General features: G+C 42.3%; 2 protein-coding genes across 7 annotated transcripts in view; both read right to left on the bottom strand.

Moving 5' to 3' along the window:
* Positions 1 to 18,240, bottom strand: part of LOC134080450 (protocadherin beta-16-like) — a 148,224-nt gene that overhangs the window by 9,293 nt on the left and 120,691 nt on the right. The window lies entirely within an intron of this gene.
* Positions 11,481 to 17,880, bottom strand: LOC134079714 (protocadherin gamma-C5-like). Its single transcript, XM_062535792.1, has 3 exons — positions 15,433 to 17,880; positions 11,790 to 12,503; positions 11,481 to 11,489 (listed from the first exon to the last, which is right to left on the bottom strand). Exons 1-3 carry the CDS (start codon positions 17,878 to 17,880, stop codon positions 11,481 to 11,483), a joined length of 3,171 nt encoding a protein of 1,056 aa, XP_062391776.1.

Genomic DNA, 18,240 nt, shown 5'->3' with positions numbered 1-18,240 from the left:
CTGGCTATAATGGTGATGTCATAAACATTTGCCAGCTCGCGATCCAACTCGCCTTTTATGTGAATTTCACCTGTTGTCGAATCCACGCTAAACAGTTTGAGAACGTCCTGGGGAGTGTATTTATCAAAAAGATATGATACTTCCGCGTTCATATCATAATCTGAGTCGGAGGCATTGATTTGTGTGACTAGAGCCCCAGGAGGAGAGTTTTCCAACACGCTCACTCTCTTAATGGGGTGATCAAAGACCGGCGCGTTGTCATTGACATCCAGGACGTGCATATGAATTAGAGTGGTACCTGATTTGGCTGGAGTCCCGCTGTCCACAGCAGAAAGGACCAAAGTAAACGTGTCCTGCTTTTCTCTGTCGAGTGGTTTGTTCAAAATTAAGACTGGGTATTTGCTACCATCGCTTTTTGTTTGAACGTTTAAAATGAAATTATCATTAGGGCTGAGGTCATATATATGCAAAGTATTGACACCAACATCCAGGTCCTGAGCACTCTCAAGCCGAAATCTCGTACCAGGAGCGGCTGCCTCGGACACCTCCAATGTGGTGTTTTTAGTCTGAAACTGTGGCGTGTTGTCATTGACGTCCACGACATCCACTACGACACGGTGCATTTCCATGGGATTTTGTAATATTACTTTGAAACGCAAAGAGCATGCAGAACGGCTCCCACAAAGACGTTCTCTGTCAATAGTTTGATTAACAACCAGTGCTCCATTAGCAGCATTAAAATAAAAGAATCTGGAGTTTGGCTCTGAAACAACGCGCGGGTTCCTTCGATGGATTGTCCTAAGTTCTATGCCCAAGTCTTTAGTCATATTTCCGACATAGGTTCCAGGCGTTAATTCCTCAAACACGGAATAAGAAAAGTCCGCCGCACTTGTTGCCAGGAACAAAAAGGGAAGTAAGTACAGAATCCTGTGTCGGCACGCAGTCTCCATTTCCCAGATGCTCCTCTCCATGTCTGAATCGTATCACAATAGAATCCACAACAAAACACTTTTTCATCGCAACTGATTGTCTATAGAATTATCTTAAATAATCGCGCATAATGTGCTGAAAAACTTAGCACTTTACCTTTTTTTTTTTACCACCCTGAGCTCAAGAAAACATGATAGTGATACGTATGGGTGGTTTGACTAGACCTCACTGTGCGTGTGTAAGTTTAACCAGACTGAAACACTGAAACACTGAAACAACTGTTGGTGGTGTGGGTGTTGGGGTAAGAGGCATAGTTTGGAACAAAGGACATGCGATCCCATTGGAGGACCGATCTGAACTTCTCTCAAAAGAATAATAATAGAGTGCTCCTTCTTTTGAAGGCATAACATCTGCTCTCTGCGGGAACGCGCGCGCACACACACACACACTCTCTCTCGCATTCACTCACTCACTCACTCACACACACACACACACACACACACACACACACACACACACACAAAGAGAGAGAGAGAGAGAGAGAGAGATTTCACCATGAAATGTCTGTGCAGTTTCTCACCTGTTGACACTCAAAAGTCCATGCACTGTCAGGTAATGACGCATCGAGCCCACGTAAAGTGTCTTTAAAGTCTAGAGTGCTGCTCGGCTTCACGAAAGTTAGGTCACTAAACTCTGACATTGGACTCAGGTAGGACCCAAACGACTGACTCTGAGACATCATGTCTCCTCCCAGAACCTCCACATACTTAATAGGCCCGTCAGTGTTGAGCTGGATCTGTAGGTTTCTGTTGGGATTCTTGTATCCATCAGAATCTCTTCTAATGCAGCAGCTAGTATTGTCTCTGTTGTTTCTAGCGCACTTAATAAGTAGTATGAAAAACGTTAATAGAGATAATACAGACACTGATGCCAAAGAAAGGATCAAGTAGAAAGTGATTTTACTATTTTTCTTGTCTTTCTCTGTGGATTTCTGTCTGAAGTCAGAGATGGGTTCGTGTAGTCCGTCCTCTATCAGTATGTCCACTGTGACTGTGGTGGACTGGACTGGCTCTCCATTGTCCTTGATCTCTATCAGCAGTCTCTGAGAGGCGTCATCCTGCTCTGAAACAGAGCGTTTAGTCCGCAGCTCTCCAGTGTAAAGATTCACAGCGAACAGAGACGAGTCTGTAGCTTCGGCGAGTCTATAAGAAATCCAGGCGTTGTGGCCCGAATCAGCATCCACGGCCGTTACCTTGGTAACAAGGTGCCCCATTTTAGCAGAGCGGGGCATCCTCTGATGAGACACAGAGCCCATGACCGTGGAGGGGTAAATGACAGCAGGGACATTGTCGTTTTGATCGTGAATAAAAACATGAACAGTGGCGTTGCTGCTAAGTGGTGGAGAACCCTGGTCTTTAGCTTGCACTAAGATCTGGAACACTTTTATTTTCTCATAGTCAAAAGCATTCATGCTAAAAATGCTCCCATTATCTGCATTTATGTAGACATATGATGAAACCATTATATCCTGGACTTTCGATTCTAATACAGAATATGTTATTTTCGAATTCTCACCAACATCTGCGTCGGCTGCAGAGACTGAATATATTATAGAACCTGGTGTGTTGTTTTCATTTATATAAACGTTGTACGACGACTGAGAAAACTTTGGTGCGTTATCATTCACATCTAATATTCTAACTGGGATTGTTCGTTGGCTACTAAGTGGAGGGGAACCAAAATCAGATGCTGTTATCTGTATATTATACTCCGGAAATCTCTCACGGTCTAGAGGCCCACTTGTCACCAACGCGTAATTATTGGAGAATGAGGGCTTTAGAGTGAAGGGAAGTTTCGGTGGAATAATCGCCGTTACTTTGCCATTGTCGCCTGTGTCTGGGTCTCGCACTCTTATCAGTGCCACCACAGTCCCGTTTGGCACGTCTTCCCTTACCGGGCTCGGCTGTGAGGTGAGCATAATCTCAGGAGGGTTGTCATTCACGTCGACTACGTCAATCTCAACAGTAGATTCTCCCTCCATTTCTGGAACTCCTTTGTCTCTGGCAATTACAGTTATTCTGTAAGTATGTGTGGTCTCATAATCAACCACCCCATTCAGAGATATTTGTCCAGTTTGTGGTTCTATCTGAAATAAAGAACGCACCGACTCAGGGGTGCGTTTGCCAAATGAATATTCAATTTCGCCGTTTGGTCCATCATCCAAATCGGTTGCTTCCACCTTGAGAACGGACGTACCTAATTCACTATTTTCCCTTACCGTAGCTTTGTATAAAGTGTTATCAAACACGGGGTTATTGTCATTGTTATCAAGGACAGTTATTAAAATTTGTGATGTTCCAGAGTTAGCTGGATTGCCTCCATCTAAGGCAGTCAGTAATAAGTGATGCACTGCCTGCTTTTCACGGTCTAATAATCTGTCTAGCACTAGCTCTGGAACTTTTCGCCCATCCCCTAGAACTTTCACATTTAATTTAAAATGGTCGTTTTTGCTTAGTGTGTACGACTTCAAAGAATTAATTCCAACGTCTGGATCTTGTGCACTTTCCAAAGAGAAACGCACACCCGGAGCCGTGGATTCTGCTATTTTTAACGTGTGCTCCTTTGACTGAAAACTGGGAGAATTGTCATTTATATCCTGTATCTCTACCTCAACTCTGTAGAGCTGAAGGGGATTCTCAATTATAACCTCTAATGGTATCATACAGCTATTGCTATGGCTGCATAGCTCTTCTCTATCAATTCTGTCGCTTACCAGCAAATTTCCCCTCCCCAAATCCACAGAGAAATGCTCAGCCTCTGAAGCTATACGCAATTTACGATCAGAAATCTCACTGAGGTCCAAACCAAGGTCCTTTGCAATACGTCCAACAACAGACCCCACGCCTGATTCCTCTGGTATAGTATAGCGAATCTGTTGAGCTGTTGTAGTCGTCCACATCAGAAATACATGGAGCCATAGCTCTAGCCTTATTCCAAAGGTGAATGTCTGGCTTGACATCCTCGCTTTCTCCCATCAGCACATTATTATGAATAAAAAAAAATCTGAATTATTACATCCAAGGTGGTTTAACTGAAAAATGTAAAAGACAAGAACTGCCCATTCCCGTTTGAAAATACGTTTACATCCATTATGATTCCCAGCAAAAGGAGCGACTGTCTTTCTGTCCACATTCTAATCATTGTTGGGTATACACGGCTGAGACTGGGGGAGGGAGTAGATCTCTTTGTACAGTCGAGCACGCCATTGGTGCAAATCGACCGTCTGTATAATCCAATAGCAAACGAGACATTTCTTAAAGAAACAGCTCATGGAGCTACAATATAGACCAGAAACAGAATGTAGAAATGTGCGTTTGTATCGTGTTTCTCAGCTATTATATCAGCCGTTAATTGCAGGATAGGATAGCACACCTACAGTTTCTGACCACCTATTAAAGGCTGGTTACCCAAACAGTATCACAGAGTTGTATTATCTTTGTGTCTAAAACAAACGAAATCCCTACAGTGATGGCTACAGAAGCACTTCAGTTCTATTCAGATAGTCAAGTCGCAGGGCTACGTGTCGCTGTCCAAAGACGTGGTGCTGAAAATCATTGAGCTGAAAGAAATAAAGCACACTTTACGCTGATGGTAAAGCCTCCTTTTGCTAGGACTGGATTACTACAGCAGTGTGTGTGTGTGTGTGTGTGTGTGTGTGTGTGTGTGTGTGTGTGTGTGTGTGTGTGTGTGTGTGTGTGTGTGTGTGTGTGTGTGTGTGTGTGAGTGTGAGTGTGAGTGTGTGTGTGTGTGTGTGTGTGTGTGTGTGTCACTAAAACATGACAATCACTGCCATGTCCTAGTGTTTGTAGTGTACACCCAATGTAATGGTGCATAGACATTGTAACAGTGACAAAGCTGAAGTCAAATCACATTTCACTCTCACCTGCTGACATTCAAACGTCCACGCACTGTCTGGCAATGACGCATCGAGCCCCCGCAAAGTGTCTTTAAAGTCTAGAGTGCTGCTGGGCTTGACGAAAGTTAAGTCACTGAACTCCGACATTGGACTCAGGTAGGACCCAAACGACTGACTCTGAGACATCATGTCTCCTCCCAGAACCTCCACATACTTAATAGGTCCGTCAGTGTTGAGTTGGATCTGTAGGTTTCTGTTGGGATTCTTATATCCATCAGAATCTCTCCTAATGCAACAGCTATCACCGCCTCTACTGTTTCTAGCGCACTTAATTAGCAGTATGAAAAAAGTCAGCAGAGATAATACAGACACTGATGCTAACGACAGAATCAAATAGAAGGTGATTTTGCTGTTTTTCTTGTCTTTTTCTGTAGCTTTCTGTCTGAAGTCAGAGATCGGTTCGTGTAGTCCGTCCTCTATCAGTATGTCCACTGTGACTGTGGTGGACTGGACTGGCTCTCCATTGTCCTTGATCTCTATCAGCAGTCTCTGAGAGGCGTCATCCTGCTCTGAAACCGAGCGTTTAGTCCTCACCTCTCCAGTGTAAAGATTCACAGCGAACAGAGACGAGTCTGTAGCTTCCGCGAGTCTATAAGAAATCCATGCGTTGTGGCCCGAGTCAGCATCCACAGCTGTTACCTTGGTAACGAGGTGCCCCATTTTAGCAGACCGGGGCATCCTCTGATGGGACACAGAGCCCATGACTGTGGAGGGGTAAATGACAGCGGGGACATTGTCGTTTTGATCCAAAATAAAAACATGAACGGTAGTATTGCTGCTCAGTGAGGGAGATCCCTGGTCTTTCGCTTGAACTATTACTTGGAATAATTTTATTTTCTCGTAGTCAAAGGAGTTCATACTATAAATAGTGCCATTCTCAGCATTAATGTAAAAATAAGATGAAACCGGAATGTCCTGGAATTTTGAATCTAGAATGGAGTAAACAAGTATGCTGTTTTTATCTTGATCACTATCCGTCGCTGTCGCTGAAAATAATGACGATCCAGCTGGGTTATTTTCCTTCACATACACGTTATAGGAACGCTGTGAGAACACTGGGGGGTTGTCATTGACATCAGTGATTTTGACAGGTACAAACTTGCTTGTTTTAAGCGAAGGAAAGCCATTGTCATTCGCAACTATTTCTACATTATATTCCGGATTTATTTCTCGGTCTAACAGTGCATCTGTTATCAATGAGTAATGGTTATCAAATGACGCTTTTAATTTAAACGGATAACCAGGGGACACTTTCACATCCACTTTGCCATTGTCGCTAGAATCTAGGTCTTTAACGTTTATCAAGGCAACAACAGTCCCGATAGGGGCGTTTTCATTCACCGGCCTGGGCTTTGAAGTTAATATGACCTCAGGCGCATTATCATTTTCATCAAGAATGTCAATCTGAACCGATGTATGACCCTCTAAGGCCGGTGTTCCTTTGTCTTTAGCGCTCACATCGAACGTGAATGATTTACTTGCTTCATGATCAATTTCGCCAATGACCGTTACTTCCCCAGTATCAGCGTTAACACTAAAGGCTTTTCTTACAGATTCAGGGGTGCGTGCCCCAAAGAGATATTGCACCTCTCCATTTACGCCTTCATCTATGTCAGTTGCTCTCAAGGCTATGATACTGTAGCCGAGGTTAGCATTCTCTCGCACAGATCCTTTGTATAAGGACTGATCAAATGTTGGCTTGTTGTCATTAACATCTTGGACTCTGACTCTTATCACTGATGTCCCAGATTTTACTGGGTTTCCCCCATCAAATGCTGTCAAAACCAAGTCATGTACAGACTGATTTTCCCTATCTAAAGGTTTCTGTAAAACCAATTCTGGAACTTTTCTGTCATGTCCTTGTTTTACATCTAATTGGAAATATTCATTTTTGTTTAACGAGTACGAGCGTAAACTATTACTGCCGACGTCTGGATCTTCAGCGCTTTCCAGAGAAAAACGTGACTGTAGACTAATTGATTCAGGTATATTTAATACGCTCTCCTTTGTGTGAAAATGTGGAGCGTTGTCATTTATGTCTTGAATATCTATCTCCACACGATGCAGTTCTAATGGATTCTCAATTATAACTTGCAAGGGCAACACACAAGTAACGCTTTCTTTGCATAAAGACTCCCTGTCTATTCTCTCATTAACGACCAGCTCACCCTTTACCAAATCCACATCGAACTGCTGTTTTCCAGTCTCTGAGGCTATCCGTAACTGGCGATGTGCAATATCTGCGACTCCCAAACCAAGGTCCTTAGCGATATTTCCAACAACCGAACCTTCTTTCAGTTCCTCCGGGATGGTATAGCGTATTTGAGCATTAACTCCATTCCACCAAACGGCAAAATAAAAAAGCCAAGGCGCCCGCAATCTCCAAACACGGTTATTCCTGCAGTAGTTCATTTCCACGAAAAAACAGCCGAACTCCCCATTTATATACGTATCCTTCACCCTACAAACTCGAAGATTCTTTATCCAACCGTGATAGGAACATTGCAGAGAGCCTCTCTTTTGGACCGACCGACATTTTCCATCATTCTGTGTACAAGCTTCTCTCATACAATCATTACTGATGGCTTTACTCTTCACTGTGAGGGAGGGAGTAGATCTCTTTGTACAGTCCAGCGAGCTATTGGCTCGAGCCGACTGCAGCCCCAAACCAATAGCAAACGAGCAGCCTCTTAAAGTGGAACTACACTTCCAACGTGCAGGTCTATGATAAGAGAGAGCATGGAAGAATGTAGCTCACAATCTCGGCTATCTGAAACGTGAGACTTGAGAAAGAGAAGATAAACTCGAGAAAGAGAAAATGAAAAACATACAAAGGAATAGATGAATGACTGAAAAAACACACAGACTCAAAAATGTTCAAATTTTCTGTTGGCAGGGATTACAGGGCTTAAGAAAACATTCCAATGCTGGAGTAGCACATAAGCCTACTCCAAAGAACCTTAATAAAGCTATATGGGCAGATTCACTAACTCACTGATGTAACAAGTCTTTTTTATATGTATCATTTAAGAGGTTAACTGCCAGTGACTTGGTTCATTCACAAGGTTTCTGCATACTCAAATTACTCAGTTTTGTCCAGGACTGAACGTGCAACTGCATGTGACAAAGGAAAGATGTAGGTTGTTAGTGACGAAATATTGACTTTCAGTCTCATACATTGTCTGTCTAAATGAAGTGTTTCCGTATGTCCCCAAAACAGGAGACTAGAGAGAGTGGAATGGACAGCATCATACATTATTGATTATGTATGTAATATCAAACATGTTTACATACATAATCAATAAGTTGAAGCACTGAGTGTTGTGAATATCTGATAGACAATCATCTCTCAATTATATTTCCATCCTGTTGATTCTATCCATCCTGTTGTGAGTGTTTCATGTTCTGCATGTGTGTATGTGGATGTCATAAGCTATTGGATGCCTCAATTTCCCTCTAGATAAATTAAGTGTGTATCTCTATGTATCAATCACTGGCCTGTTGAAGCAAACTTGTCAGTAGTGGAATTAGAAACATTTCTGTAAAGTTTGTGAAAAGTATGTCACAGCAATCAACTCTCAAACATTGATCTCACCTGCTGGCATTCAAAAGTCCATGCACTGTCTGGCAATGATGCATCGAGCCCACGTAAAGTGTCTTTAAAGTCTAGAGTGCTGCTCGGCTTCACGAAAGTTAAGTCACTGAACTCTGACATTGGACTCAGGTAGGACCCAAACGACTGGCTCTGAGACATCATGTCTCCTCCCAGAACCTCCACATACTTAATAGGCCCATCAGTGTTGAGCTGGATCTGTAGGTTTCTGTTGGGATTCTTATATCCATCAGAATCTCTTCTGATGCAGCAGCTAGTATTGTCTCTGTTGTTTCTAGCACACTTAATAAGTAGTATGAAAAATGTTAATAGAGATAATACAGACACTGATGCCAAAGAGAGGATCAAATAGAAGGTGATTTTACTGTTTTTCTTGTCTTTCTCTGTGGATTTCTGTCTGAAGTCAGAGATGGGTTCGTGTAGTCCGTCCTCTATCAGTATGTCCACTGTTACTGTGGTGGACTGGACTGGCTCTCCATTGTCCTTGATCTCTATCAGCAGTCTCTGAGAGGCGTCATCCTGCTCTGAAACAGAGCGTTTAGTCCTCACCTCTCCAGTGTAAAGATTCACAGCGAACAGAGACGAATCTGTAGCTTCTGAGAGTCTATAGGAAATCCAAGCGTTGTGGCCCGAGTCAGCGTCCACAGCCGTTACCTTGGTAACGAGGTACCCCGTTTTAGCAGACCGGGGCATCCTCTGATGAGACACAGAGCCCATGACCGCGGAGGGATATATGACAGCGGGTGCGTTGTCGTTTTGATCCAGAATAAAAACATTAACGGTAGCGTTGCTGCGAAGAGATGGAAAACCCTGATCTGTTGCTAGAATTGTGATTTTGAACAATTTCAGTTTTTCATAGTCAAATGTGTTCATGCTATAGATTGTTCCATTCTCTGCGTTGATATAAAAGTAAGAAGAAGCTGGAATATCGTTAAATTTGGAGTCTGCAATTGAGTATAATAACTTTGCATTCTTGTCTTGGTCTTTATCTGTCGCAGTTATTGAGAACAGTGACGAGCCTGCTGGATTGTTTTCCTTTAGAAACACATTGTAGTGAGATTGCGAAAAAAACGGTGGGTTGTCATTGACATCCAGGACTTTAACGTTAATCATTTTAGTTGTTTTCAATGACGGGGTTCCAGCATCTGATGCAATTATTTCGACTTTGTATTCTGATGTTACCTCGCGGTCCAATAAGGAATCAGTTACTAAGGAGTAGTGTTTATCTAAAGAGGGTTTTAAGGCAAATGGAAATTTGGGAGATATGCTCAGATCAACTTTACCATTGTCACCAGAATCCAAATCCTTAACATTAATTAATGCTACAACTGTGCCTATAGGAGCGTTTTCTTCAACCGGACTTGGCAAAGATTTTAATATAATTTCAGGTGCATTATCGTTTTCATCAATGATATCAATTTGGACGGCAGATTGCCCTTCTAGTTCAGGAGTTCCTTTGTCTGTAGCAATAACGTCGAAAGCATATGATTTGCACTCTTCATAATCTAGTGTTGCAATCACTGATATTTCACCCGTGTCTGCATTTATTCCGAATGTCTGCTTAACGGTGTCAGACGTGTGTGTATGGAATGAGTACAATATTTCAGCATTTGGACCTTCATCTAGATCAGTAGCTTTTAACTTGATAATAATATGCCCTATTTCTGCGTTTTCCTGCACAGATGCTTTATATGTTGTCAATTCAAATTTAGGTTCATTATCGTTAATGTCTTGCACGTTTATATGCAGAAGCATCGTGCCTGTTTTTGCGGGACTACCCCCATCTATAGCAGTCAATATGAGTTGGTGTGACGATACGGTCTCTCTGTCTAATGGCTTTTCAACAATCAGCTCAGGAACCTTCTCCCCATCTTTAAGGGCTTTAACGTTCAGTCGAAAATACTCGTTACTACTTAACGTGTAAGAACGTAACTTATTGCTGCCAACATCGGGGTCACTTGCTTTTTCTAGAGGAAGTCTTTTACCTGGTGTCATCGATTCAGCTATTTTAAGAATGCTTTCTTTAACATGAAATTCGGGGGCATTATCGTTAATATCCTGAATGTTTATCTCTATGCCATGCAGTTGTAAAGGGTTCTCGACGACGACTTGCAAAGGCACCAGACAAACATCACTTTGCCCGCACAGCTTCTCTCTGTCTATCCTTTCATTTACCACCAACTCACCCTTGCTCAGGTCCACGTTAAAATAATTACCAGATTCAGACGCTATCCGTAATTTGCGGTTAGTAATGTCAGCTACGTCCAGACCAAGATCCTTTGCGATATTTCCCACTACTGATCCTTCCTTTAATTCCTCTGGAATGGTATAACGGACTTGGGCTTGTACATTATTCCACAAGAACACAAAAGGTAAAATCCACAGTGTACGCCAACTCCACCCGCGAATGTGCAGAACGCGCTTCATCTTTCAGACGTTACCGTTTTGTCACAACGTCTTCATCTTTTACCAAGGAACTCAATCATTAACACAAAATTCATGTTTTAAGTCAGAAGAATATGTTTTTTCATATATGCCCTAACCAGTTGTTCTATCCGTGTGTACGCATTCTGTTCGTCCACAGCACTGAGCATTGTGCTTGTTACAAAGCTGAAGGGGGAGGGAGTAGATCTCTCTGTACAGTCTCACATGCTATTGGATTAGCTCCCACATCGCAGTAGTCCAATGAACATTAGGACAATCTCTTAAAGTCGTAGCAACCTTTACGCACTGGGTTTGGATACATCCATATTGCTTGACAGAGTGCGATCCTTTCGTGTTAGGAACTGAATCAAGATCAAATGTTTTATATGTATGGCAAAACATTGTGATGAATACTATAAAAATGTATAATAATATAATAATAAGAAATAGACACTTTATTCGTGTGTATCAGAGCTGTATGACTACAATGTGAAAAGTACATCATACCACTATTTGTGGGACAGCGTTTTAGAAGGCCTACACGAGCTAAGAAATGATGATCAGTTAAGAGAAATCACACTGCAAGTGGAGTGTCGCTGTCCGCAACAAGAGTGCTGAAATCACCAGCCCACGCATGCGCGCAAAGAGAGACATAAACACGCAGGCGCACAGCCACTCAAATACGCACACCCAAAGTATCAGGACACCAAAAAAATATTATAAATCCGAGCAAGAAATGGGCTTCTGTCATGTGTAACTATTAAGATTTAGGGAGGCTTCAATTAGAACTGACACTTTTTCTTTCCTTCTTTTTTTTATTAGGCTATAAGTAAACTGCTTTCTTACCTGTTGACACTCGAACGTCCATGCACTGTCTGGTAATGACGCATCAAGCCCACGTAATGTATCCTTAAAGTCAAGTGTGCTGCTGGGCTTGACGAAAGTTAAGTCACTAAACTCCGACATTGGAGACAAATACGACCCAAACGACTGGCTCTGAGACATCATGTCTCCTCCCAGAACCTCCACATACTTAATAGGCCCGTCAGTGTTGAGCTGGATCTGTAGGTTTCTGTTGGGATTCTTGTATCCATCAGAATCTCTTCTAATGCAGCAGCTATCACCGCTTCTAGTGCTCCTGGCGCATTTAATTAGCAAGATAAAAAACGTCAACAACGACAAAACAGACACCGAGGCTAATGAAAGGATCAGATAAAAAGTGATTTTACTGTTTTTCTTGTCTTTTTCTGTGGCTTTCTGTCTGAAGTCTGAGATGGGTTCGTGTAGTCCGTCCTCTATCAGTATGTCCACTGTGACTGTGGTGGACTGGACTGGCTCTCCATTGTCCTTGATCTCTATCAGCAGTCTCTGAGAGGCGTCATCCTGCTCTGAAACAGAGCGTTTAGTCCTCACCTCTCCAGTGTAAAGATTCACAGCGAACAGAGACGAGTCTGTAGCTTCCGCGAGTCTATAGGAAATCCAGGCGTTGTGGCCCGAGTCAGCATCCACAGCTGTTACCTTGGTAACGAGGTGCCCCATTTTAGCAGAACGGGGCATCCTCTGATGAGACACAGATCCCATGACTGTGGAGGGGTAAATGACGGTGGGGGCATTGTCGTTTTGATCCAGAATAAAAACATTAACAGTCGCGTTGCTACTCAGAGACGGAGAACCCTGGTCTGCTGCTTGAATTGTGATTTTGAATAATTTTAGTTTTTCGTAATCAAATGAGTTCATGCTATAGATTGTCCCATTATCTGCGTTGATATAAAAGTATGAAGACGCTGGGATATCATTAAACTTCGAATCTGCAATTGAATATGTTAACTTTGCGTTCTTGTCCTGGTCTTTATCTGTTGCAGTTATAGAGAACAAAGACGACCCTGCAGGATTATTTTCATTTAGGAACACATTGTAGTAAGACTGAGAGAAAATCGGTGGGTTATCGTTGACATCCAGCACTTCAACTTTGATAATTTTACTAGTTGTCAATGACGGGGTTCCAGTGTCCGCTGCTATGATTTCGACATTATACTGTGGTGTTACCTCGCGGTCTAATAAGGAATTCGTTATCAAAGAGTAGTGTTTATCTAGATACGGCTTTAAAGTAAATGGATAACCAGGAGGTACGCTAAGATCAACTTCGCCATTATCACCAGAATCTAAATCTTTAACGTTAATTAAAGCTACAACTGTGCCTATTGGAGCATTCTCTTCAACTGGACTGGGCAGAGATTTTAATATGATTTCTGGTGCGTTATCGTTTTCATCTAGAACATCAATCTGAACCGCTGAATTTCCTTCTAGTTCAGGAGTTCCTTTGTCTTTAGCAATAACGTCAAAGGTATATGACTTAGACTCTTCAAAATCAAGAGCGGCAATTAACGATATTTCCCCTGTGTCTGAACTTATTGCAAATGTTTGCTTAATGCTATCAGGCGTGTGTGTATGGAATGAGTATTCTATTTCACCATTTGAGCCTTCATCTAAATCCGTAGCTTTTAACTTAATGACAGCATGCCCGATTTCTGCGTTTTCCTGTACAGACGCTTTGTATGTTGCCATTTCAAATTTAGGTTCATTGTCATTATTGTCCTGTACTGTTACCAGTACCAGCGTTGTGCCTGTTTTTGGTGGACTACCTCCATCCAAAGCAGTCAGTATAAGTCGGTGTGACGATTTAGTTTCTCTGTCTAAAGCCTTCTCCACAATCAGTTCAGGAATTTTTACTCCATCTTTCAGAGCCTTTACGTTTAACCTAAAGTATTCATTTTTACTTAATGTATACGAATGCAAGCTATTACTAGCTACATCTGGATCGCTTGCTTTTTCGAGAAGGAATCTTTTCCCTGGTGCAATTGATTCTGGAATTTTAAGCACACTTTCTTTCGTGTGGAACTCGGGGGCATTGTCATTAATATCCTGAATGTTTATTTCTATGAAATGCAGTTGTAGAGGGCTCTCGACGACAACTTGTAAGGGCAAGACACACACAGAATTTTGCCCGCACAGCTTCTCTCTGTCTATTCTCTCATTGACCACCAACTCACCCTTGCTCATGTCCACAGTGAAATACTGAGTACCAGATTCAGACGTTATTCGTAATTTGCGGTTAGTAATGTCAGCCACATCCAGCTCAAGATCCTTTGCGATATTTCCCACTACAGATCCTTCCTTTAACTCCTCTGGAATGGTGTAACGGATTTGGGCTTGCACATTATTCCACAAGAACACAAAAGGTAAAATCCACAGCGTGCGCCAACTCCACCCGCGAACGTGTAAAGAACGCGCCATCTCTCCAACGTTATCGTTCACCGTCAAAAATGTTCATCTTTTATCAAAGAGCCCTATCCTGAGGACGAGATTCAAGACTGAACTGAAAAGAAGTTAATTAATGTAGATCTAAGCATGTCCCTATCGGTGTGTACGCATCCTCTCCGACCACAGCTCTGAGCATTGTACTGCTTTCAAAGATGGACGGGGGAGGGAGTAGATCTCTCTGTACAGTCTCACATGCTATTGGATTAGCTCCCACTGCACTGTTGTCCAATGAGCATTGATTCCATTCTTAAAGTCGTACCAACCTATTATGCTTTGATAACTGCTATATGGTGGTTCGTCGGCATGCACCCCTTTGTATTATGCGATAAAGCATAATACAAACATGCATTTACATTGTATGTGCCAAAATTACAGATTAAGGTATTTATTATAGTTATGTCATGAGGTGTTAGTCGAGCATATTATAAAGAAGTGTGTGTATTACTGTGTGAAAAGCGTAATCTCTGTACAAAGTGACCATAGTTATGAACCACTGAACCACTGAACAAAACACTGAAAAAGCAATGTCGCTGTCCGCAGCAGTAGTGCTGAAATCATGGAAATCACTGGGATTCGCGTGCACGCACAAAGAAGTGTTAGGACAAAATGCTGTGTCATTTCGTAGTGAAACTTAGCTTTCTGCTGCAGATAATTTTTAAGAGACACTGTCAGGACAAACTAAAACGATAAGAGGTACAGAAAAGAGGCAAAAGGACACACTGTAATCTATTTACAACTATAATCTATTCATCAAACAGAAAGTGTTACAAACGAAGTGATCATTAACAGAGGAGACATTGTATTCAGACATGACTGTCTTCTTACCTGTTGGCTCGCGAACGTCCAGGTACTGTCAGGTGATGACGCAACAAACCCAAGTGTATTTAAAGTCAAAAGTGCTGCTAGGCCTGACCATCACACTTTACTCAGACGCAGATGAGTTGTGCTTATGAGTTTATGAGGTGAGTGCGTGTGTGTGAGAGAGTGTGAGAGTGTGTGTGTGTGTGTGTGTGTGTGTGTGTGTGTGTGTGTGTGTGTGTGTCACTACAACATGACAAACATGTGTTGTAGTGACATGTTGTAGTGCTTGAAACGTAAAATGGATGCAAGTTAATAGTGCATACTCATACAGTGACAAAGTTTAAGTCAAATTACGTTTAAATCTCACCTGTTGACATTCAAACGTCCATGCACTGTCTGGCAATGATGCATCGAGACCACGTAATGTATCCTTAAAGTCAAGTGTGCTGCTGGGTTTGACGAAAGTTAAGTCACTGAACTCCGACATTGGAGACAGGTAGGACCCAAAAGACTGACTCTGAGACATCATGTCTCCTCCCAGAACCTCCACATACTTAATAGGCCCGTCAGTGTTGAGCTGGATCTGTAGGTTTCTGTTGGGATTCTTGTATCCATCAGAATCTCTTCTAATGCAACAGCTATCACCGCCTCTAGTGCTCCTGGCACATTTAATTAGCAGGATGAAAAACGTCAACAACGACAACACAGACACCGAGGCTAACGACAGGATCAGATAGAAAGTGAGTTTACTGTTTTTCTTGTCTTTTTCTGTGGCTTTCTGTCTGAAGTCTGAGATGGGTTCGTGTAGTCCGTCCTCTATCAGTATGTCCACTGTTACTGTGGTGGACTGGACTGGCTCTCCATTGTCCTTGATCTCTATCAGCAGTCTCTGAGAGGCGTCATCCTGCTCTGAAACAGAGCGTTTAGTCCTCACCTCTCCAGTGTAAAGATTCACAGCGAACAGAGACGAGTCTGTAGCTTCCGCGAGTCTATAGGAAATCCATGCGTTGTGGCCCGAGTCAGCATCCACAGCTGTTACCTTGGTGACGAGGTGCCCCATTTTAGCAGAGCGGGGCATCCTCTGATGGGACACAGAGCCCATGACTGTGGAGGGATATATGACAGAAGGGACATTGTCGTTTTGATCCAAAATAAAAACATTAACGGTAGCGTTATTGCGAAGAGACGGCGAACCCTGATCTGTAGCTTGGATTGCGATTTTGAATAATTTTAGTTTTTCATAGTCAAATGAGTTCATACTATACACTGTTCCATTTTCCGCATTGATATAAAAATATGATGAAGCTGGGATATCATTGAATTTTGAGTCTGCAATTGAATAAATTAACTTTGCGTTATTTCCTTGGTCTTTATCTGTTGCAGTTATAGAAAACAATGATGACCCTGCAGGATTATTTTCTCGTAGAAACACGTTGTAAGAAGATTGTGAAAATAACGGTGGATTGTCATTGACATCCAACACTTCAACTTTGATCATTTTACTACTTTTCAACGAGGGGTTTCCAGAGTCTGATGCTATGATTTCGACTTTGTACTCTGGTGTTACTTCGCGATCCAATGGTGAATCAGTTACCAACGAATAGTGCTTATCCAGGGACGGTTTCAAGGTAAACGGAAAACCAGGAGATACGCTCAGTTCAACTTTACCATTGTCACCAGAATCCAAATCTTTAACATTAATTAATGCTACAACAGTGCCAATGCTGGCATTTTCTGTCACGGGACTGGGTAGAGATGTTAATATTATTTCTGGTGCGTTATCGTTTTCATCGAGAATATCGATCTGAACAGCGGAATGGCCTTCTAGTTCTGGAGCTCCTTTGTCTTTCGCTATAACATCGAAAGTATACGACTTACAAACTTCATAATCTAAAGCAGCTATCACTGATATTTCACCCGTTTCTGGGTTAATTGTAAATGTCTGCTTAACTGTGTCGGTTGTGTGTGCGGGGAACGAGTATTCTATTTCGCTATTTGGACCTTCATCTAAGTCCGTGGCTTTTAATTTGGTGACCAAATGCCCAATTTCAACGTTTTCCTGCACAGATGCCTTGTACGTTGCCGATTCAAACTTAGGGTCATTGTCGTTAACATCTTGAACGTTTATCTGTAACAACATTGTTCCGGTTCTTGCAGGACTACCTCCATCCAAAGCTGTCAACACAAGTTGATGTGATGATTCAGTCTCTCTATCCAGAGCTTTCTCCACAATCAGTTCAGGAAGCTTTATTCCGTCTTTCAGAGTTTTTACATTTAAACGAAAATAGTCATTCTTACTTAATATGTAAGACTGCAGACTATTACTACCAACATCTGGGTCACTTGCTTTCTCTAAAGGGAACCTTTTCCCTGGGGTGGTAGATTCAGCGATTTTTAGTATGATTTCCTTCGCATGAAATTCTGGGGTGTTGTCATTAATATCGCGAATGTCTATTTCCACACCATGCAGCTGAAGTGGGTTTTCGACAACGACTTGCAAGGGCAAAACACAAACGTCACTTTGCCCGCACAACTTCTCTCTGTCTATTCTCTCATTCACCACCAACTCACCCTTTGTCAAGTCCACAGTGAAATACTGATTACCAGATTCAGAAGCTATCCGCAATTTGCGGTTTGTAATGTCAGACACATCCAAACCGAGATCCTTTGCAATATTTCCCACAACAGATCCTTCCTTTAATTCCTCTGGAATGGTGTAACGGATTTGGGCTTGAACATTATTCCACAAGAACACAAAAGATAAAATCCACAGCGTGCGCCAACTCCACCCGCGAACGTGCAAAGAACGCGCCATCTCTCCGACGTTATCGTTCACCGTCAAAAATGTTCATCTTTTATCAAAGAGCCCTATCCTGAGGACGAAATCCATGACTGGACTGAAAAGAATACGTTACTTCATGTAGATCTAAGCATGTTCCTATCGGTGTGTTCGCATCCTCTCCGACCAAAGCTCTGAGCATTGTACTGCTTTCAAAGATGGACGGGGGAGGGAGTAGATCTCTCTGTACAGTCTCACATGCTATTGGATTAGCTCCTACTACAGAGCTGTCCAATGAGCATTGACACAATTCTTAAAGTCGTAGCAACCATTATGTTTTGCTACAAGGTGAAATGTCGACATGCACGCCTTTGTGTTAGGCTATGTAGTAGTCTA

This window comes from Sardina pilchardus, chromosome 5 (genome assembly GCF_963854185.1).
Source record: "Sardina pilchardus chromosome 5, fSarPil1.1, whole genome shotgun sequence".
Taxonomy (NCBI): domain Eukaryota; kingdom Metazoa; phylum Chordata; class Actinopteri; order Clupeiformes; family Clupeidae; genus Sardina; species Sardina pilchardus.
This window is presented reverse-complemented; position numbering and strand designations above follow the sequence as displayed.